The 21,514-nt window shown below is 41.0% G+C and overlaps 3 protein-coding genes across 5 annotated transcripts in view; 2 read left to right on the forward strand and 1 right to left on the reverse strand.

The window, feature by feature from the left end:
• The first annotated feature begins 1,204 nt into the window (after positions 1 to 1,204).
• LOC148335186 (calumenin-B-like) lies at positions 1,205 to 5,267 on the forward strand. The gene is made up of 7 exons (XM_088298970.1): positions 1,205 to 1,277; positions 1,939 to 2,151; positions 3,226 to 3,419; positions 3,496 to 3,662; positions 3,752 to 3,812; positions 3,972 to 4,168; positions 5,003 to 5,267. Exons 2-7 carry the CDS (start codon positions 1,940 to 1,942, stop codon positions 5,105 to 5,107), a joined length of 936 nt encoding a protein of 311 aa, XP_088155096.1. The 5' UTR covers positions 1,205 to 1,277; position 1,939; the 3' UTR covers positions 5,108 to 5,267.
• A 1,298-nt stretch (positions 5,268 to 6,565) lies between these two features.
• LOC148335187 (protocadherin-15) lies at positions 6,566 to 16,463 on the reverse strand. Its single transcript, XM_088299365.1, has 16 exons — positions 16,280 to 16,463; positions 14,624 to 14,729; positions 14,341 to 14,555; positions 13,241 to 13,297; positions 12,663 to 12,755; positions 12,510 to 12,596; positions 12,315 to 12,425; positions 11,929 to 12,099; positions 11,473 to 11,563; positions 11,295 to 11,401; positions 10,703 to 10,903; positions 10,491 to 10,622; positions 9,643 to 9,721; positions 9,365 to 9,555; positions 9,265 to 9,285; positions 6,566 to 8,485 (listed from the first exon to the last, which is right to left on the reverse strand). Exons 2-16 carry the CDS (start codon positions 14,691 to 14,693, stop codon positions 7,628 to 7,630), a joined length of 2,484 nt encoding a protein of 827 aa, XP_088155491.1. The 5' UTR covers positions 14,694 to 14,729; positions 16,280 to 16,463; the 3' UTR covers positions 6,566 to 7,627.
• A 2,668-nt stretch (positions 16,464 to 19,131) lies between these two features.
• kcp (kielin cysteine rich BMP regulator) overlaps positions 19,132 to 21,514 on the forward strand; it is a 30,198-nt gene continuing 27,815 nt past the window's right edge. For all 3 annotated transcript variants that reach the window (XM_088299550.1, XM_088299551.1, XM_088299552.1), the window contains exons 1-2: positions 19,132 to 19,501; positions 20,406 to 20,932. In XM_088299550.1, coding sequence (XP_088155676.1) covers positions 19,414 to 19,501; positions 20,406 to 20,932 — 615 coding nt within the window. In that variant the 5' untranslated portion in view covers positions 19,132 to 19,413. The remainder of the gene's footprint in view (positions 19,502 to 20,405; positions 20,933 to 21,514) is intronic.

Below are 21,514 nucleotides of genomic sequence, written 5' to 3' on the forward strand. Positions count from 1 at the left end.
TGGAGCCTATCCCAACTGACTTTGCTTTGGGTAGTAGGCAGGGGACACCCTGAACTGGTTGCCTGCCACTCGCAGGGCACACATAGACTAACAACCATCCGAACTCACACTCATACCTAGGGGCAATTTAGAGTGTCCAATCAACCTGCCATGCTTGTTTTGGGAATGTGGGAGGAAACCCACCCATGCCCTCTACACTGTGAGGCCACCGTGCTAACCAGTCGACCACCACGCCGCCCTTTGTGATGTCAATACGACGGAATTTGTATTGCCTATACGTGTTCCATCTGTGAAATCACTTGCGATAACTTTTGTTGTGAACTGGTGCGATATAAATAACATTGATGTAAATCCAGAAAACTATCTCAGCTAAAACTACTGTCTTTCAATTAGACTAAAATATAATGAATAAAGCAGCAACCTGTTTTGTCACTGGCCACATCGTAGTTATGACAGTGTCCCTTGAAGGGCTGTTTGAACTGTCAAGTGTGAAAGAAAGAAATAAAAAAGAAAAAGAGGAGTAAATGTTTAAACAGCTCAATGTTGCACAACAAATTGATGGATAACAAGAAAGATTAAAATCAGAAAAATTAGAAGGCCAGTAAAAAATGTTTATTCAACTGTAATTGAATGTATTTTAAAAGAAGGATTGGTAACAAAATAATGTAATATCTGAAGGTTATAAAAAGTCAAAACATTTTGCAATTTTGGTATTTTACCAAGAAACACGATTTTACTCTCGTGGGCCACATAAAATGCAGTGGTGGGCTTTATTTGAGCCTCGTGGCTTGAGTTTGACCCCTGTTGTGTAAATTGTACAGCATCTTTGAAGTTTGCTTCACACTCTTATGTCATTTTAGCATCATAATTCTTTCAACTCTTTATGACTTTAAATCAAAGTTCTGATGTAATAAACACATGAAACCTTCACCTTTGTGACTCACAGGCAGCATTCAAGATAGTTCACATTGGACTCGGCTCCCCATCATTAATTGTAACCGCAGCAGAGGTGAGAGAAAGACACTGCAGATTGGAAGTAAGTTGTGTTATAGATGGAAAATGACAACAGAAATTTTGGGAGGACTTATTGAAAGTAGAAATGTAAAATGCCATTGTGAAACTAATCAAAGGTTTTAATCCCCTGAAAATGTGATGTAAGATTACAAAAAGTGTTGGCAGGGCAAGCGTGTTAAAATATGTACAATTGAGGTTTGTGCTGAGAAGGTGAACAGGAAAACAAGAAAGTTAAAGTTGTCCTTTATTTTTCATATCTGAAGGTAAGGAAGCACTTTATTTGATGCTCACTATTTACTCGCTCTTACTGAGTGAGAGACTGACGCAAGTTATTCCTATATTGACATTGTTTTATTAATATTAATCTTTATTAAGATTATTCTTTATTAATATTATTCTCTTTTTTTTTTTTTTTACATGTTTTTCACGTGTGTCAGTGCCCCCAATTATCATTCCAATTTCAACATGTTCCAAATGTTCATGCAATGGGCACTTCCATTGTTCACATTGCCCAAATAATAATTTTTCCAGAAATAGCAAATCTCTCATACTGAAGTGCAACCCACTTTTATTTCATAAATACAACCATTTCATTACACAGTTGTGGTTTTTAAGTGATGTAATTATCCTGGCATAATTTACATGTGGACCATCAAAAGAAATGATGAAGGATCAGACGAAAACACATTTAATTCTATTTTGAATGGGATTCAAATCAAACTAAAGCATTTCAGAAACATAATTAATTCTGCGTTACCTAACAATCAATGCCCAAAGACATTTTTGATTTGATTGAGGTATATATTAGAAGCCTTTTGTTACAGGGACAAGGTTAAACATATCAGTAACTACACTATAGTCTGCCAAACATTTGTTCAAAAAAATAATTTAATTTTTATTTGAATACCCTCTGTACATTGGCAGGATGGAGCTGCAGCCATTTTTAATGTGCTTTACCCTCTGTGTGGTGTTCGCCATGGCCATGGAGACTAACCGCGACCACCACGATGAACCGATCAACAATGAGGAGAACGATTACTCAAAGATTTTGGCCAAAAACTATAAGGCCTTCATGGACAAGGAGGCGGCAATGCGCTTCGACCCTCGCAGTCTCATGGGGAGCAAGGATCGACTCAGGTAAGGCTACTCTTCCTAAACATCGGGACAAAGATGAAAGTGCAAGCACAACTGTGCACCATAGCATATAGCAATCCTATGAGAAGAGACGCGCTCGTGGTGGCGAGCAGATTAGAACTGAATTGTCACCTCACCTTTGATGGATCTACTTGTGGAAAAAGCCCAATATCCCAAAACTGATTGAAAAAAAAATTACAGAATGCTTTGAAAAAAAAGCATACATTATGAACCATAAACACAACATAAACCAATGCCTCTTGATGATTGGATGATTCCTTGTGACAACATGGTAACATAGTTTGACCAAAAAGCTCGATTTGGATGCAACGGGCATAGTTATATACCCTTAATGGCAACATAACCCGAATTTGTAAGCAAGTCGGAACACACCGTAGTCAATCAATATTTACAACATATTTGCTGTCAATATTTGTGCAAAAAAAACAATAAATAACAAGTGAAAAATTATTAATACCGATGACCCTGTGTTTACACATTTGTATTCTTACGCAATGCATTGATGTTAATAATAATTAGTAGATTTTTGTATCATTGTAATCTCTGGCTGCTGGTACAATTCTAATTGTTTATTCTTTTTTATTCTAATGTGCTATGCATCTTTTAAATTCAAAATCTATGACATGAAAATTGGTAAATTTGGCGGTAACTGATAGAGTCCTATATTCTTGCTGAGCGCAAGTGTAGCAAAAAGCGCAGTCCAACGGAGATTTTTCTTAAGGCGTTTTCATAGACACGTGCAAAAGGCGTTTGCGCCGTCGAGTGAACTCAGCCGACTTATTTCCCATCCAATGGAAGCTGCTCCCCTCATTCCCTTGTAAATGTAAAGAGAACACACAGCCAGACATTGTGTAAGCAGAAAGACTTGCAGGAGCCCAAATAGATTTAATCAGGAACTGCAAACACACATCCACTGGTGGAAAAGTTGAATTAGCCAGACCAATCACAGGTCATGGTCACCCCCAATCGTTCGTGTACATATGTGGAACACATTTTAAGCAACTAAGATATCGAGTAGGTCTGCTTTTCACCAATTTGCTTTTGTGTTGGCCGAAGCATGCTGGTGGACCTTCTCGACGAAGACAAGGATGGCTTCGTAACCAAGGACGAGATGCTGAAATGGATCAAACACGTCTCGAGGAAGTGGATCTACGAGATCATTGATAGCCAGTGGAACATATACGACCTCAACGGCGATGGCGTCGTGGCATGGGAGGAGTACAAGAATGTCACGTACGGAAAGACTCCCGGTAAGAACCTCAGTCGGAGTTAAAAAGTCCACCTTGACGCCACCGATGCTCAATCGCTTGACTTTGACTGCAGCAGATGAACCCGATAATGACAGTGCCTACAGCTACAAACGGATGATGGCGCGCGATGACAAGAGGTTTAAGATAGCTGACCAGGACGGGGACCAGAAGGCCAACAAGACAGAGTATGCCTCCTTCATTTACCCGAAGCATTTCGACCACATGGAAGACAGCGTCTTGCTTGTGAGTGATAAACACGCCCCCACAGATAATTAGTGTGACGTCAGATGTTCATTTATATTGCCCTGCCCTTTTTCTTTCCTTCCCTGTAGGAAACGATGGGAATCCTGGACAAGAATGGAGATGGTGTTGTTGAGCTGGGAGAGTACATTGGTAAATTCTTTAGCAAACCAAAGGTGACGATTTGGGCTTGAAAACACAATGGTGATGTAGCGGAAAATACTTCAGCGCGGTTTTCAAGAAAAGATCATCGTCATGCAAAACGAAAACAAAACAATGACTAGAAACTGACCATGATGTTGTTGACCTCAGGTGAACACTACCTCCAGGATGACATGCGTGTGCACGAGGCGGTGCAAATGGACAAGCGCCATTTCACCCAAGTCCTGGACAAGAACAAGGATGGCAAGTTGGACACACAGGAGATCAGAGACTGGATCTCGCCTGTCGAAAAGCGCCAATCTGAGGCAGAGGCCAAGCACCTGTTCTTTGAGGCTGACGCCGACAAAGTAAGACTTTGCATTTCATGCCTCTTCTCTACAAAACCAATTCCAATGCAGTTGGGAGGTTGCGTTAAACATCAATAAAAACAGAAGGCAAATAACCCTCATTAGGAGAAGCGGCAATGATAATGGATGGATGGGTGGAATTGGGGTCATACTAGCTGGGGCTAAGCATTATGATCTTAAAATAAAATATCAGATTCCATTGAACAGTTTTTCCTCTCCCCCTAGATTATAGCAGCGGTGATTAAATGCAAATGTGTTAATGTTAGTTTTGAATGCATCCATTGAATGTACTGGATTAAAAAAAATATAACATTTTAAGCTACCTACCATGAGTGACGCTCATACCACAATTTGAGAATTTGAAGAAATTACATTTTTCAAAAACAGTTAAGCATCAGTTTTTTTTCCTTGTACCGAGCATCACTAGCATTACAAGTGTCAATTTCAACGGAAGTAATCAATTTCATTTTGTATTATCGGAAGGGAACAAGTATTTTTAAATTAAAAGCATTTTAAACAATTACAACTACATGGCTTGGATGATCAATGAGTTGTGTGACATATTGCCGCACCCTCTCCAGCTAATTTAGAGATCTACATGTAAGCAATGTAACCTCTGCAAAATAATTTGAGGGTTGGAAGTAATCTCCCGTCAAAAGTTTTCAAAATGAAAAGTGTCTTCCACTGTGCCCCCTTTCTTGCCATATATTAAACGGTTTTTTAATGTTATTGGAAGCAGTGCATGTCAGTGGCGGTGCTCTTAAAACGACGGACTCTGCAAAAACAATGACCAATCATCACTAAACAATCATTCTCTACATTCTCTTTCACTAGGATGGCCGTCTGACCAAGGAGGAAATCCTGGACAAGCACGACCTGTTTATGGGTAGCCAGGCCACCGAATATGGAAAAGTCTTCACTCAACACGACGAATTCTAGAATTGTGGCGGCTCGCAAGGATTTGGTCTACTACTTACGACTTCTCTTCACAGTGGACTTTATTTAGCAACGTGACAAGTGGCCACAATATTTGTAATATTCTTTAAAAAAATGAAACAAGGAATGAGCACTCTAAAATTCTCCATAAGAAATTGAGCAACTTCAAAGTACGTGACCTAGTGTACTGTCCAATTTGCTCTTAATAATAATGTTCCGTTTATGTCATTGAAGACGAGTTTGTAGGGTAATTCACGGATTTGAGAACCCCAAGGAAATTCTGCTTGGAAGAGCTAAACGGTGGATGTAAATGAAACTTGGCAGCCAATTGGAGAAGGGCTTTCCTGCATAGCATATAAAACCAAAGAGTCGAGAAGTGTTGGGAAAAATGTTTTGGTTTTACTTTGATTTGAAGACTGATTTTCCCCACCAGATTTTCTAGATGCAATATCAAAAATGTTAGACAAAAGGAAATTTTAGTCACAGAAAGCTCAAATTGACCGTTATGGATTTTCAAAATTCTTGGTGCATTGTATTATGTTTTAAGTCGCCATTCCAAACTTACTACTTAACATTTTTGTGAACTCTTGTCATGTTTCTACTTTATTTTAATTTACACTAGACTCTATATACACCATATGGTCATTCGTAAATTGATTTTTTTGAATGTTTCCTGTCTTGTGCACACACACAAACTAAAAACTGACCAAGATTGTTAAGTTTGTATGAATAACTAAATAGGATTTCAAAATATTGAGCTATTTTTATGTTTTAAGGCATCTTAATTTATTGACAGAATGATGGCTCTGTGCTGTTATCGCTTCAATTTGTATCGTACATACGTACAAAGTATTTTGTCTTTTTGATGCCTGACATCCACTTTATTTGACTTTTTAGATTTGTGTGCCAAGCTAGAAACACTCAAAAAGGATTTTTTTCCTGCATTTACTTACTTACTTTAAGCATTTATTAATACATTTTTGTTTTTTGCCGGCTCATTGCAGAAGAAAATGTTATAAATGTTGGTCTTCAATCTGAGCTGATGAATAATAAAAATAAAGTTGCATTCAAAGACATTTCTTTCAAGTTTTTTTACTTTGAGATGCACTTGTGAGGCCATTTTCAGGGCGGACCTTTCAAGAGAAGCTAGTTCGTTCAATTCTCACTCAGTAGTGGGTAAGTGTCTTTCTATATATTTCTTCAGCCGTGGAGTCATAAATGATGGTAATGTGATGGGGATTTATTCAAGTCGGACTAAGTTGGACTTCACTGAAGGCCGAGGTGTGAAATATACGGCCCACCACTGCGCACAGGTGAGAACTTCTGGAAAGTTGAGCAAATTTGTTTTGACTGCTGTTAGTGATGGAAAAATTAGATGGTGTGAAACTGATAAGAACGTTAGAAAGGCCAGCCAATTAAAAACCCAGAATGCATGTAGAGTGTAGAAATAATAACCAGTCATTCCTCATTTAGAAAATTCTCTTTAATAGCAAAGACAAATCTGAACTCTGGATTCCTACAGAGTGTGAGTAAAGTTTTGCACGATGAGTTCAATGTCTCATTTACTGTATGTCGGTTAATAGAATTACATGTGGTTCTTGTGTTTGGACAATTTTACAGTGAACCCCCGCCTATCCGTGCTTCACTATTGGCAAAGTCACCTGTTTACATTTTTAATATGTATCCTACCTTCAGGTACTTGCTTAAACATTTCATTTGTGTGATAAGATACCGCCAGAGTGCTGGTGAAAATCGTTGAGAGGTGGATGAATGTCAGTGGGTCATAGACATACTTGTAACGTTAGTGACTAAGATGGCATAGCGAAGACAATTTTGGGTTCTGCTGGACATGTAACCAAAGAAAATATCTCTTGCTTGGCTTCAATAATAACATAACTTTTTGAGTTTTTGTCAACCGAACCACAGCAAAAGGAAGCAGTAAATTCTTAAATCCATGTTTCATGAGCTAGCATCTGCATTTGCATCGTTTGGTTCGTGCGCGCTCTACACAAGAACCAAAACTTCGTTTCTACAGCACAACAAATTACTCTATCTGCAAATGCACGTTTTCAAATGTAAACAAAGGAGCAAGTCAAGTCGTGAAATTTATTTCGAGTTTTATGAATATCAAAAAGTCCAGTGAGCTTTCATAAATTTTAACCAAGCAAATCCCAAATCCAAAAATCTATTACTTAGGTCTGATTAGTCAAGTGATCTGACTGTACTGCACCTCTGGTAATTTATTTATTTATTTATTTTTACAAGTAGTAAAGTCAAGAAGACCAGCATCCTGGTGCTTCCCGACACATCTGTAAGACATTTATTTTGAAGGGTAATTTAAAAATTTGTTTGATATGGGATTAAAGTGTGATGCGGTCAAAAGAGAATGATGGTTTAAATTATTACAGTAAGCAATTAAAAAACATTTGGTGGTTTGTCAATTACTTGCTCAAATTAGAATAGCGGGGGTTCACTATTTGGTTAAGGCGCCCCTTGTGTCTCACTGTGCATTCATTTCCTCCATCACTGAGTGAACGTAACAAACATGGGGTTGCACCGGGACATTATCCTCAGTAGCTCCGCCTCATCTTCCTCTAATTCGCCCTCGCTGTTCTTGTCGGCGTCTTCATCGCCCAAAAACCCGTCATCATCCTCAGAGTTTGGCGGGTGGTCTTCTTGCTCCGGGTGTTCTGGTTGCTCCGGCTGGTCCAGCGACGTGCAGGGCTGGTCCTCTTCTTCACTCCATCTCTGCTCCGATGGTTCAGGTGACGCGTCCACCATGACCAGTGTGGCCTTCAAGGGGGTTTGCTCGGGGGTGGGTGGTGGCGTGCGCGTCTGTTTGGCGAGGGGCGAGGGCAGATGAGGAGAGTGCGCAGGGTTAGTGAGTGATGCCGCATTAGGTTTACTGAAAGGTTTTTCGATTTCAGCGGAGGCGATTCGGGCCTGGCTGCGGGGCACGCTAGCAGATGAGAGCGAGGGGCTGGCAGTGCTGCCAACAGGGGCTTTGGTGGTGGTTGTTTGGGTGTCTAGACAGGTGGAAGGTACAGCAGCATCCGGTGGAGGCGTATCCGAGCTGCTTTCTTCGGGCTCGACAAGGTTGATGTCCACAGAATTTGGCCTGAAGGTGGACAAGCAAGACAGGTTCCTGGTGGGGGTGGAAACGCTGTTGTTGAAGGTGATGGTGGTACACTTTGCTTCAGCCAAGCTCAACGTGGCATCATGGGGAGCTATTGGGTTGTTGGTGCTGTTGTTGGGCTGGATCGGCCCTTGGCAAGGTGGGGGGTCTTTGTCAGAGAAGCTGAATGAAGGGTTTGTGGTCCCGTAGTCTTCACTGCTGAAGCTGACATCATCCACCCGTGGCGTGCTGCTACTCGGATTCACCTGACGTAACAGTCAAGAGGTGAGTGGGCTGTCTTGGTTTCTTCCATCATTAGACATTCCATCAATCAATTCCATCCATCCATCCATTAACTAATTGTCCAGCCATTCATCTTTCTCGCCATGCATTCTTTTTATTTTTTTAATTTAACTATTTTGTACTGATTCTTAGATAGGGAACTATTGTCCGTTGGATGATAGCCGAATGACAATCTGAATCATCAGCTATCATTTCATCAGCTAAAAAATAAAAGTAATTAATCCATTCATCAATAGATCCATCCACTAATCCACCAATTCAACTGTTGCCCGACACAGCGGCGTACTGGCACTGGGTCATAGGGTCACAATTGATGTCAAAGTCAGCTAAATCAGAACATATTCTTCCTAAACAAATTTAATTTTGGGCTAGAAACCAATAAAATTCCACAAAATACAATCACTGCATTGTCTGTCTTTAAGTCAGTAGTCAATAATGAATTAATGAACCATACTCTACAGCAGGTGTGGGCAAACTACGGCCCGGGGGCCACATGCGGCCCGTTATACGTTTTAATCCGGCCCGCTGAAGTTGAAAAAAATTAAATGAATAAACCTTGTTAATGTTTGATTTTCTAAATACTGCGGTGTGTGATGAGGTGAGGTTACCAAAAGACTCCATCCATCTGCTCCTGATCAGGCCCTTCTGTCAAATTTTCTAACCCATTGTGGCCCACCAATCATAATGTTTGCCCACCCCGGCTTTACAGTTTAGTTGTAATAGAGGCAACTTCACAACTCACCAGTTGGAACCATCGAAGACTCTGCGGACAAACAAGCACGTTCAGAACTCAGAACACTTGCATGCTTTATAAGCTGATCCTGATTGTACAGACATCTCACCACATTTGGGTGCTTGCCCTGGGCCACGCAGCCTCTCTCCAGGGGGTCCAGATGGCCCTTATGCTTCCTCTTCAGCCACAGAACCAGAGTCACAACGCAACCCAACACCGTCAGGAAGGCCGTGCTGAGGAACAAGGCTTTGCCCAGGGTGCAACTGATGGCACGGTCGTCTACCAGCGCACTCAGAGGAACTGTGATGTAGTGTATAAATATCGTTTCTGTACATATATTTGGCATTCTTCCACTTTACAAGGCATTTGAGTAGGGTTCATACGTACTTGATTGGCTTTCAGATAATACCTCCACGACCACAGCAGAAACTACGGCGTCACCTGACTCCCGGTCTCTCGCCATCACCTGCCACGTATTGATATTGTTGTTATACTTTGTGTGTACATTTTTGGTCTTTGAGTGAATCTTTTAGTACCTTCAAGAGCCCCCTGCTCAGGAAGCTACACATAGTGGCTAGTCTTAAATTAGCTGGTCGACATCGTAATGATTCAGATTAGGCTGAGAAAGTTTTGTGGTCAGTCCAAACTAGAGTTCTGCTCCTTGGAGTCAAGTCAGATCGCTGTATTTTAAGTATACCACATTTTGAGCCAAAAGAACAACATCCCTAGAGTCAAACATGCAGTTGGAAGCGCGTGTTTTGGATTGCAGGCCAATTTAACCACTTTGGAAGATCTTGTACTGTCAAATCTTGGATATAACAACCTTTCCTCAACAAGAAGACTGAAGATTGTGATTGGAATCATCCAGCATGTACGATACTGCAATAGCAACAAAGAAGTGGCTCAAGAAGACACACAATAAAGTCACTCAGCGGCCTGATGAAACTTCATGTTTCCAAGAAACTGTTTGGCTATAGAGTTTATGTATGTGGGCCAAAATCCTTCCAAACCTGAAGCTCAACTACAAGAAATGTCAAATCTCTGTGCTTGGCAGTGAAAGTTTCCCCACCAAATCCTAACTTACTTCAAATTCTATTAATTTCTTTGCAAGTCAGACAACCTACAAATTTAGCAGGGCATCAAATCGTTATTCCCTTCACGACCACCACTATACACCTGTTTTTCAGCAGACTGCAAAACATGCAGTGAGTCAGCTGTTGGTTGCTGGGGCTTACGTGCAGAAGGTGCTTTTGTCTTGCTTTCAGCTGATTGGCCCTGGCAATGAGGAGCCCCTCCTGTGTGACCCGGTAGATGTCCGTGTGATTGGACGTGGGGCTGAAGGTGAAGTAGATCATCGGATTAAATCCCTGCAGGACAAGATAGGAAGGACAATTGAACAACGGCCAAGGACTTTATTGTACTGCGGATGTTTTGTATGTGGACCTACGTGTTTAAAATCCTGGTCCTGCACATGTAACATCAACGCCCTGTTGCCGTAGGTGTAAACTAGGGAGGCGGGACTTTTCCCTGCTGTCACAAAGCCGTGGTATTCAGCCATGTCGAACACTGGATGAAACCGGTTCACTGCCAGCACACGGACCAGTACCGTGGCAACGGAGTACTTCCTGGGGTCGTCATCTTGAAAGGCCTGTGTTGCAGCACACCAAATGAGTCCAAAGAAAAGTACTCGGTGGTGGGCCATGCATTTTGTTCCTGGACGTTAAATGGTGACCTCACCGGCTAAAGCCACCTCTTATCGTCATTATCAAGAACAATTACAAAATAAAAAAAAGAAACTATACTAAAAGACAATACAGCACACAACTGTAAAAATAAAATAACATCCACATGCACATGCTGGAATCGGTGTAGCCAAAAGAAATACAACATAATTAAGAAAGAAAACTGTCGGGGAAAGATGTATTAAATGAAAACCAATTAATAGCTCAAATTCAACCATAGGTCAAACCTTCTGATCTTATTCAGGGCACAAGAGAGGACATTACACATTTTGAATCCATGACTCGAGTCAATCTCACCATGACTTGAAGATGTAGCGCTGGCGTGGCGAGTCTGTCCTTCACCGCCCGAGTGAACCTCACCTCTCCTGTAAGTCGATCCATCAGGAAACGGCCGTGGTCGTCTCCTGGCGCAAACACCACAGCATGGTTAAAATTCTAGTTAAAAGATGCTCATCGACCAATTTTACCACACTACCTGAGAGGATGGCATAGCTGACTCTAGCACTGAGTCCTGGATCTCCATCTACCGCATGGATGGGACCAGGAGAAAAATCCAGAACAAAGTCCTACATCAAAAACACATACAGAATGTGTTTTTGCCAGGTACACGGATAAAGCACGTATCAGCGAAACTAACAACAAGTATGCACATCGGACCAGGATTGTTGGATCATGATTTCGTTATATAGTACATTGGCATTTTTGGACACAATTCAGAGGTTATCTGAACCTTTGAGGGCAGAGCAGAAAATATCACTACCACCGACAACAGAAAGATCCGACTGGATCTTTCTGGTGTCAGGCAATAGTAACGACCCGGAATCAAATCATTTGGGAGACATCATTGCCGACTTATGACCGACCTGGTGTACAACAGTCAACAACAAATTCACATAAATGAGCGAAAGGCTAAAGCCAGACTAAAACCAACCTCTTTGCCTTCTGTGACATTGACGGTGTATACAGGACTGGTGCAAATCCGATTGGTGCGGTCCTGAAACAGCAGCGTGCAGGGCAGAAACTGAGGATACTGGTCGTCTCCGTCCTGGACGTCAACCGTGATGTCGGTGCTAGTGTTGAAGTGTTCAGCTGTGTTCATTTCCTGTCATACAGTGGCAATGTTTAATCACAGTCACGAAAATTGAAAGAGTCTCCAATGAGGCTAACGTGCATGTTTTTGGAATGTGGGACAAAGGCTGAGTTCTGTAGAATGAGCAAGTCAAGAAAAATCCATACAGGAAGGCCAGAGTTGAAATTGGAACCCTGCCACCTTGCTGCCTGATGGCATCAAACATCCATATTAAAAAGAGATCTTACGGAGGCATGGATGGTGAGAAAGAGCTGAGTTTTGGTCTCGTAGTCAAGAGCTTTGGCGAGCATCACCTCACCCCTGTTGTGAAGATCGATTTTGAAGTAGTCTGCGTCAGGCTGCAGAGCACGTAAGCTTACATTAGATAGGATCAGATATTATCTCAGCTTCATGGGAGTTTTCTTCATCGTAGATCAACTTACAGATGACTGGTCAATGGAGTAAATAATCTGGTCATTGTCCGCATCAATTGCCAGGACGGTAAACACGTGCGTATCCACCGGAGTCAGCTGGGCAACAAAGACATCACGTGACCAATCACTTAGAAGTGAGCTTTTTCCGTTTGAGTGCCGTACCTCGCCGATGGCAACAGATTGGATGGTGTCTTCTGCAAACTCGGGCCAGTTGTCATTCTCGTTGAGAACCTCCACCACAATCCGGGAAACGGTCTGTAGTGACAGTCGAAGATGCACATTTGTGAATGTGAGTACTTGTTCAGAAATGCTCCGTCCAAAGTGAAAGAAAAGCATGTACACGAGCAAGTTGTATCTTTTTCATTTGTTATCATTAGCAATAGCATTTTTTGTGACTCAATCCACAAGGTAGCTAACGCTGAAACAGTAACATTTTTTTACCTTTTTCTCAGCCCAAGTACATTGTAAGTTAATAAAAGCGAAAACTACTTGTGCGCAGAATAGATTTATCACGTTATCCAAGTGAGTACTGTGTAAAACTGATGGTAAATTTTTTTTTTTACTTTTTCTTTTTTGTATTTCTGCACATTTCAAATTCAGAATCTATACTTTGTTTTATACTTAAGTCCATGGGATGCATCCGCACTATTATACTTATAATATGTATATAGTACTTCTACTCAACTACAGAGTATGAGTACTGAGTACTTTTACCACCTGTGCTCTTTTATTTTGTGTACCTGAAGCACGTCGTCTTCATAGCATGACAATTCCGCTATCAGCATCGAACCCTGCAGCTGAAACATAAGAAGGAAATGGTGTAGGAAAGGCTTTTTTTTTTTTTTAAATTCACTCATTTTACTGGCATTTAACATGTTGGTAGCTTAATTGTTCAGTTGTTCCTATGGTTGGTTAGCTTGTTTGTTACTTGGTTGTTTGGTAAGTTTGTTATTTGTTTTCATGATGTGTCTGGTTGACTAGATAATTATTTGGTTGCATTGTTACTTTGTTTCAAGTTTGTCAATTAATAGCTTGTTTTGGTATGTTTGTGACGGAATTAGTGGGTGTTGGATGGTTGACTAGATGCTTCATTATTTTGTTATTTAGTTTTTAGTTTTAGGATGTTGACTAGTTTCGCGGATAGTTAGTTATCTGGCTTGTTTGTTACTCAGTTTGGTTGGTCAGTTGTAGGTTGGTTTCTTGGTCAATTGTTCAATTGCTGTTTTTTGTTTGGTTGGTGAGGTGTTTAAGTGAGTGTTAGCTTTTAGTTTTGGCTGGTTGACAAGATGGTTTGTTATTGGTCTGTTCAAATGTTGATTGGTTTCTTATCTGTTAGGTTAGCACTTAAGTTCTAAATTTTTAGTTTTTTGTTTTGCGGCGCTTAATGATGGTTGGTATGTTACGTGTCGTTTGTTAGCTTGAGTTTTTGTTGGTTCGGCGGTTAGTTCTTCGAGTGCTAGTTGATTGGTTAGTACATTTTTGTATGTTTTTTGAATACACTCTACTGAAGAAAGTTCTGTTAAGCTTCATGGAAGGTTGAGCAATATTTCACGCAACACTTTCGTCAGGTACTGTATGAAACAGAACAATTAACAAGATTTAAATGTAATCTCAGTGTGTATTTGAGGAACGACGAGAGTGACAGTTAATCTAGTTGACCCTTTGACTTTCAAGCAGTCGGCTGGCAGGAGGATAAGAGAGATTGTTGAGGCACTTTAAAGGTTAATCCTTTCATGTTTTGCCATTCAAGTTGATCACACTGACACACGTCAAGTCACGTCAAATCTGACTTGACTTGAATTCACACACACAGGTACATTTAGAGTTACTCGGAAAATACCTCTCGGTCAAGAACTTTCTCCGGTGATGAATTCAAACGTATGACTCCTCCATCCAAGAAGAACCAATCGGCATCTTTCCCGTGCAATCTCCACTCAACCCCTTCCACTGTGGAGTCCGCTGTGAGGTCAGCCACCACTTCTCCACAGTGGCTGTTTTCCGCCACCCTGGAGTAGATGTCCTGACCATCCAAGCAACCTCCCCATCCTGACATCCCTGCATTCCACAAAAGATGGTTCACAGAAGAAGCACCCCTTGGCTTTTTGTTGGGCAGCGTGACATACCTGTGACTGCCTGTAGACGCAGGAAGAGCATCAGTGGGGGGATCCACTTCAGTTCGGCAGTGGTGGCCATCCCTGAGCTTGGATGGGCCTCAGGATCTTGAGGTAGCTGAATGGTGCAAGTTAGGGTGAGAAACAAGGCTTCTAGCTACTAGTCTAGTGACACATGGCAAGTCATTAGAGTATTTATTCAATATCAAGTATAACAAAGTTGCAGAGGCATTTATTCGACATCCTTGCTATCCAACGTACGGTTGTACTAGTTGGCCAAAATTTCCACTCGGAGTGGATAAAAGTTACTAAGATAACACAGCCGTTGTACTGATGCAGTGACGCTCAAAGTGTGGTACGGGTGGTCCGTTTGGGGGGGTGCAAGAATTAATCACCATCTAAGACCCGTTCAGTTGTATTCAACTTTTAGGTTCAATGCGTTTGTATTTAATATTTAAGATCTGTCTGTTTGTTTTGTTTTTTAAACAATAATTTGATTTATTTATCTTTTTGGGGGACATGCATTTTAACTGAATTGTTTCAGTTCCATTTTCTTATTAATTACATATTCTTACATTTAAGGGCATTGTTAAAGGGAAGTTTAATTTTTAACAGCAAACTAAATTTTAATGGACCCTCATTTCACAAATTCCTCCTTCACCCAACCCCTCACTGATGAGCAGGATGTTCAAACTTGGCCAGTCGTAGTGACATGGAATCATGAAAGTGTGTAGCTGTGATCACAGCGAGCGCTGTCTAGCTTCAACAAAATAGCAGTGCTAGCATCACAAAAGCTTGCATTAGCACTGTGAACAAATCAACATTAGCCATGATGGCATAACAAACAAATTAAAATAAATGCGTCAAATCCTTTAGAATTAATAAATATGAATAATAAATAAATACACTTATCAGTATGAAGTTGTATTTTATTTTTTGGAATGTACAATCAATTATTATTATTATTATTATTATTATTAATAATAATAATGATAATAATAATAATAATAATATATTTTTATATATTTTTTAAATGTGGTAAACGCCCTTATCGTGCCGAATTGTTGCTAAAGCTGCATCTGAATCCACTCAGATACCAGAGGACCTGTTGCTCTGCTTCTGATTGCACATCGTCTGCCCAGTTGTTAACAAATGTTGGCTGGGCATTTATTTTATTTTCCTGAGGTGGGCACCTCTGGGGGGAAATAATCCAACAAAAGTATTTAAACAAAGCACCTGAAGCCCAAACTTAAAGGTCGTCATGAAGCTGCGGGGGTGTGCGTATGAGTGTGTGGCAAATGATTGGTCGGTAACACCTTTTATGTCTGAAAGTTATTTTTCCCTCAGTTAAGGTTGGTTCTTAATAAGAACAAAACAGCAACATCAATTGCAAACAGACCCTTTATATAAAAGCAGTGTTACAATGGCTTAGAATATTATGAAATATACTTTTTAGGACTAAATCCACTGTCTCACCTTAGGCGAACACTTCGGCCTATTACACAACTCTATTTTAATGACGTTCATGATGGTGGTACTTTCAACAAAGTTTGAGAACCACTGTACACAAACACTGAATTGTCTTCCTAATGACAATAAAATGCGTATTAGTATTTAAGATGGCTATCAAGGAGATCGCAAAATACTCTAACAGCTTCTGACACTGACCTGCTGTTGTCAAATCCTGTGCGGCGAGTGCGTCAGCTTCCATGTCCTCCGTTCGCCTGGGAAACACAAATGCAAGCAAATGCCACTTTGGGACCAACAACTTCAAAACAAAAGTGGCAAGAGAACACGCACCCGACCCACCACTGCCTTTGCCCACGCACGTTAAAAAGCAGACAGCAGCTTACGGGGCATATCTAGGGATAAACGTCGGCTCAGGGGATAAAGCCCTCCAGGGGGTGGGGCTTACCCGCTCAGGGGTAAGATGGAGCCAATCAGATTACGACGTTGGCAAGACACTAGCATCGAGGGCCCAGACTGAGGTGAATTTAAGAGATTTGTCTGGCTCAAAAGACGCCGTTTGACCTTGACAAACATATTGTTATTCAAATGAGGCCTAACAGCCAGGTAGAAGTTGAATATTGAAAAAAGGAAACACTCCTTTTGTAGCCTTCGCTCCAGGTGTGAAGTTGTGCTTTAATGCAGAAGCTAACATTTTGGGTATAAGGGGGGTATTTGTTTTTTCCAAGACCACCATAATCCTAATGACAACTTAACATAACGACCAAGTCTTTGCGGAATACGAAATATAAATAAATAATCATGGAATGAGCGCTTCAAATGCATCTAAAACAAATATATAACAAATAGATTTGCAAAAAAACAAAAAAAAAGATTCCTAGAAAAATTTCCTTTTTCTAACACAAACACCTCGATTGCTCAGGAACCCATAATCGAAAAAAAGAAAAATGATGCATTGATTGAACTCAGTTTGAAGAGGCCATTCCAATCAGACTCAACATTTTTACAGACTTTTATTTTGGGGAATCTTGTCACATTGTCCCTACCATGTGTGTATCATCTTCAACACCGCTTATCCTGTAAAGCATCACGGCAGGGGTGCTGGAGCCTATCCCAGATGACTTTGGGTGGAAGGCGGACTACATCCTGAACTGGTCGTTAGCCAGTCAGAGGGAACACACAGACTCCATCACTGAGCATTAACTGATCCCATGCTGCCCTCACCGTTGCAAGTGAGGCAAGTGTACCATAACACCATCAGCAACCCCACACTACCATTTGTATCCGTAATTATCATTCAAAAGTTGCCAACTTTCAAGAAAAACACTCCCAATGTTCTGATAACAAATTCCTAGTTTTGGCAGCAAGAAAAAAAAAAACTAAAAATATTGTTTGAATAAACCCCCAAGCCACGGCCCAGTTTGAGAACCACGTTCACTGGCCACAGCGTGCGCCTGAATGCGGGATTTGTTTAATTAGTGATGCATAAACTGTGACGAGGCATGACAATGGATTAGTTATCACACATGCGCCATTTACCTTTTGAAGATTAACCCACATCCTTTCACACACGCGCGCACACATGCTAGAGGCGGCAGGTGACGTTATGCAATGATGGGATATGTCCACCAGATGTCAGCAGAAAGCAAGTGTGTAGTTACAGCAGTTACCGTAATCAGCCAGGCACTGTCACACAAGTTACAAGCGATGCAGGGTATACGAGCGAGAGTCAGTCTGAGAAAAAGTGGTATTTGATATCTTACAAGGTACCTCATCAGTTGTTTCGGTTTTGGGGGGCACAGCAAACCCCAGCCTGTTTGCAAACTGTTATTCACAAATTCACTGAGCAACTCAGGAACCCCAAATTACCCAAAAAGTATTAAAATATCTCGAGCATTTAAAAACAATGTGGGTCTGTAATATTTTTACACTTGTACGACTGGTAAGATTGTTTACATTTGACTAGTTTGGTGATTTATGCAGGTAAAACGACTAAAAGTGTACTTAAAACACTGTTTTACATTTAGTAAAGGTTTTCGTGTTTTACGCCAAAAATGTCAACGCCAAAAATGTCAACGCCAAAAATGATTTGTAATTATATGTCCCATGCGCCTTCACAAATCAAAACATGTCATTCTGATTAATATTGTGGGGCCCAGGTAACGACCAATCACGCCTCACCTGTTTTCTGAACATGAGCCATGATTGGTCATTAGCTGAGGACTGAGCTACTCTGATGTCATTTTTAGTGGACAGAAAAACACAAAATGGCCGCCCCATAAGATGGACAAAACTAGGTGGATTTGACTCTTTTACTCACAAATGTAATATTAATCAGAATTCTATGTTTTGACTAGCTGGTCTGCGTAGATTTTCTTTTAAAGATTGTTTTGAGGTTTCTATCCCCTTTAAAGTATCGCCCCTATTGTTAAATGTTTGATGTTTGATACCAATGTCATACATCTTTAAAAGTAATGATGAGTAGTACACAATTTAATATAGTGGCTAAGTAATTATGACACTTTTATGGCAGGTAATGTTTAAAAGCAAGAAGTTGGCTTCCTTCCACTCCTTGAACTCAATGTGTCTGTCACGCATCACCAAATTCAATGGGGAGTACCTAATTTACTATAGCAGTTAACTTATTTTTCCACATGTTTGGCATCTTAACAAAGATACAATGTTTCCTAAATACTTTCCTGTAATGTTGATAGATGTTTTATGTTGTTGTGTGTCTCCGTTTTTCTTTTTAGGTTTCATCAAAGTTGCCGGTAATAAAGTGGTTCGCTACAGCATATAGAGCCTGTACAGTTGCAACATTTTACGAGGGTGACATTTTGACCCCGTCACAAATGATTTCCATTAGCATTATTTCCTATGGGGGGGGAAACACATGTTTCTTATCCACTTGGTCTCATGGCTCCTCTCCAGTCTCCACGCCAGGTTTAGCTGATAGCCAGGGGACTGAGAAGAGAGAGGGAGACAGAGCAAGAGTTAGGGAGGGAGGCGGGGGAGTATGAGAGTCAACACTGCTTGCCCGTGATGGGTGGAGAGAGTCCCAACAAAACGGAGGAAAAACAAGGGAGGAAGACGAGGGGGGCAAAAAAGGTTGAGAAAGTGCAAAGACTTCCCGCTCACCATGGAACTCTTCTCACAACTAGAAGAAGAATGAAGACGGCAAAAGTGACAGTAGAGTGTGGAGACGAGTGGTGATAAAAGTATTCTGTGTGTGGCCTTCTGAGGGAATCCAGATGTTTTGTGTCCACACACTCTGCATGCTCTCTGGAACATCATCTTGTTGAACCTCCAAACTCAATGATATCAGAGGACGGAGAATGGAGAGTGTCTTAGTGTTGGTGTTGGACATTCTGTGGGTGGTGGCCGTGTCTGCACACGGAGTGTCTGCTCCATATCAGGACAATGGTAAGTGGATTTTTTAATACATACAACTTGTATTTAAGGTCCTAGTTTAGTTTGTGGTGCTCTGAAGATGCAGCGTAACACAATGCACAGCAATTGTTGCCAGAATGGATTAAACTAGATGTGAGTAGATGACAATAGTGTTTCCCACCATAGGCTCATAAAGAAGAGGAAAAAAATGTTGACAAAAAAACTAAAACATGAGGACGAATGTTATAGAAGGATTTTATTGTTTTATTGTGATATTGTTGTTTTATTGTATTGCGATATCAACATATGCTCTGAATATTAGGCGTTTTATCAAGTCACACAAAATCATGTTTTGCAAATATAGTTTTGAAATGCTTGCGTTTTCTTTTTTTTTTTTTTTTTTTAGAAAATACAACTGAGTGGAATGGTTTGACAAAAGTAATATAAGTCAAATGTACATATGATACTGTATATTGTATAATCCACTCATCACCCAATTATGATGTGCATGTATCATCCATTCATGCATCCATGATCCATCCATCCATCCATCTAACAATTAAGTATCCATCCATCCAGCCCTCGTCCACCCATCAGTCTTACCAACTAATCACAACACCAACCCTCCATCCATCTATATATTCATTCATTCAACCAGCCTGTCAGCAAGTCAATCATCATCCATTCATGAGTTCAATCAATTATCCATCCATCCATCCATCCATCCATAAAGATAAAGATAAAGATAAAGATAAAGATGTCCTTTATTAGTCCCACAATGGGGAAATTTGAGGTGTTACAGCAGCAGATATATCCATCCGTCCATCCATCCATCCATCCATCCATCCATCCATCCATCCATCCGTCCATCCATCAAACTATATGTTATCATGTCAATGTTCCAGCATAATGTGAAGTGTTTTATGTGTTTCCCCAGTAATTGACCTGCTGTCAGCTCTAAACATATCCCACCCAAAGAGCGGTGTGTCCAGACTGCACAGTCCCTCAGGTGCCATGTACAGGATCCGTCCCAGAGCGCCTCACCTAACGCTTCCCGGCCAGTATTCCCGAATCCTGCACTCCGAACTCCAGGGAAGCATGGGGCTGTATTTTGTTGGCCAGCAGCTGCAGCGCACCAATAGCACCCTTTTGTCTCTCTCCACATCGTCATCGTCCAATTTCCTCCAATTTATCTCCTCCACTGCAAACAATGTTCTGCGTGTGGACTACCGGACGGGAGCGGGCGTCCAGGGCCTTCTTTTCCCCGGGACAAACCCCTTCTCTTCAGGAGAATGGGTGCAGTTGGCCCTCAGCCTAGAGCCAGACAGGCTCGTATATTTTGTGGACTGTCAAGAAGTTCAAGTCGTCCTCATAAAACCAGAGGAGAAGTTGGAGCTGGAACTACCGCAAGATGTTGTTGTCACCCTGGGAAGCACACCAGGGAGGAAAGAGAGCAAATTTAGTGTAAGTTTCACCACACGACATATTTAGTTGCATTTCTCTGTTCTCTTTCACACGAGATTAATCTTGCCTTGCCTCTTGAGTCTAAACAACACAAGATGTGCATTTCCACTTAATATTCCAGGAACTTTCAATGCTTACAGGCGGGTTGAGTTTGAAAAAATACAAGTGGAAGGATGATGGCGTGTATGTCGCTGCTTCACAACCTCTAACATGACCACTTACTACTTTCCTTTTAACAAGGTCTGACCTTTTGTGTTTTTCAGATAGATTAGATCACAGATCACAGAAAAAAATGCGAGCTGCAAATAGGCACAGGTTCACTGTACTAACCCTGCTAAATAAACTTGCAACTTTGGTCCCCTCCAAAAGTATTTGAACGGCAAGCTCAATTCTATTGCTTTTGTCATTTGGCCTTCAGGTCAAAAGGAAGACTATAGAACAAAAGTTCAGAATTCCAACTTTTAATTCAGGGTATTCACATCTACTTGTTAAACAACTCAGGACAGAACACCTTTTGTTTGAAGCCAACCACTTTGAAAGTGAGCAAAAGTATTGGAGTCCCCATTATTAAATAACTTTCAG

The sequence above is a fragment of the Idiotropiscis lumnitzeri genome, chromosome 6 (assembly GCF_059441095.1).
Source record: "Idiotropiscis lumnitzeri isolate Australia: NSW breed Sydney's pygmy pipehorse chromosome 6, RoL_Ilum_1.0, whole genome shotgun sequence".
NCBI lineage: Eukaryota > Metazoa > Chordata > Actinopteri > Syngnathiformes > Syngnathidae > Idiotropiscis > Idiotropiscis lumnitzeri.

Coding starts and splice junctions, on each gene's coding strand:
- LOC148335186 (XM_088298970.1), top strand. CDS start 1,940: ATGGAGCTGCAGCCATTTTTAATGTGCTTTACCCTCTGTGTGGTGTTC. Junction 3,663..3,751: donor TGGAAGACAGCGTCTTGCTT/GTGAGTGATAAA, acceptor CCTTCCCTGTAG/GAAACGATGGGAATCCTGGA. Junction 3,813..3,971: donor TGAGCTGGGAGAGTACATTG/GTAAATTCTTTA, acceptor TGTTGACCTCAG/GTGAACACTACCTCCAGGAT.
- LOC148335187 (XM_088299365.1), bottom strand. CDS start 14,693: ATGGCCACCACTGCCGAACTGAAGTGGATCCCCCCACTGATGCTCTTC. Junction 11,564..11,928: donor ATGTCACAGAAGGCAAAGAG/GTTGGTTTTAGT, acceptor TTTTTGATGTAG/GACTTTGTTCTGGATTTTTC. Junction 9,722..10,490: donor GACAAAAGCACCTTCTGCAC/GTAAGCCCCAGC, acceptor AATACGTGGCAG/GTGATGGCGAGAGACCGGGA.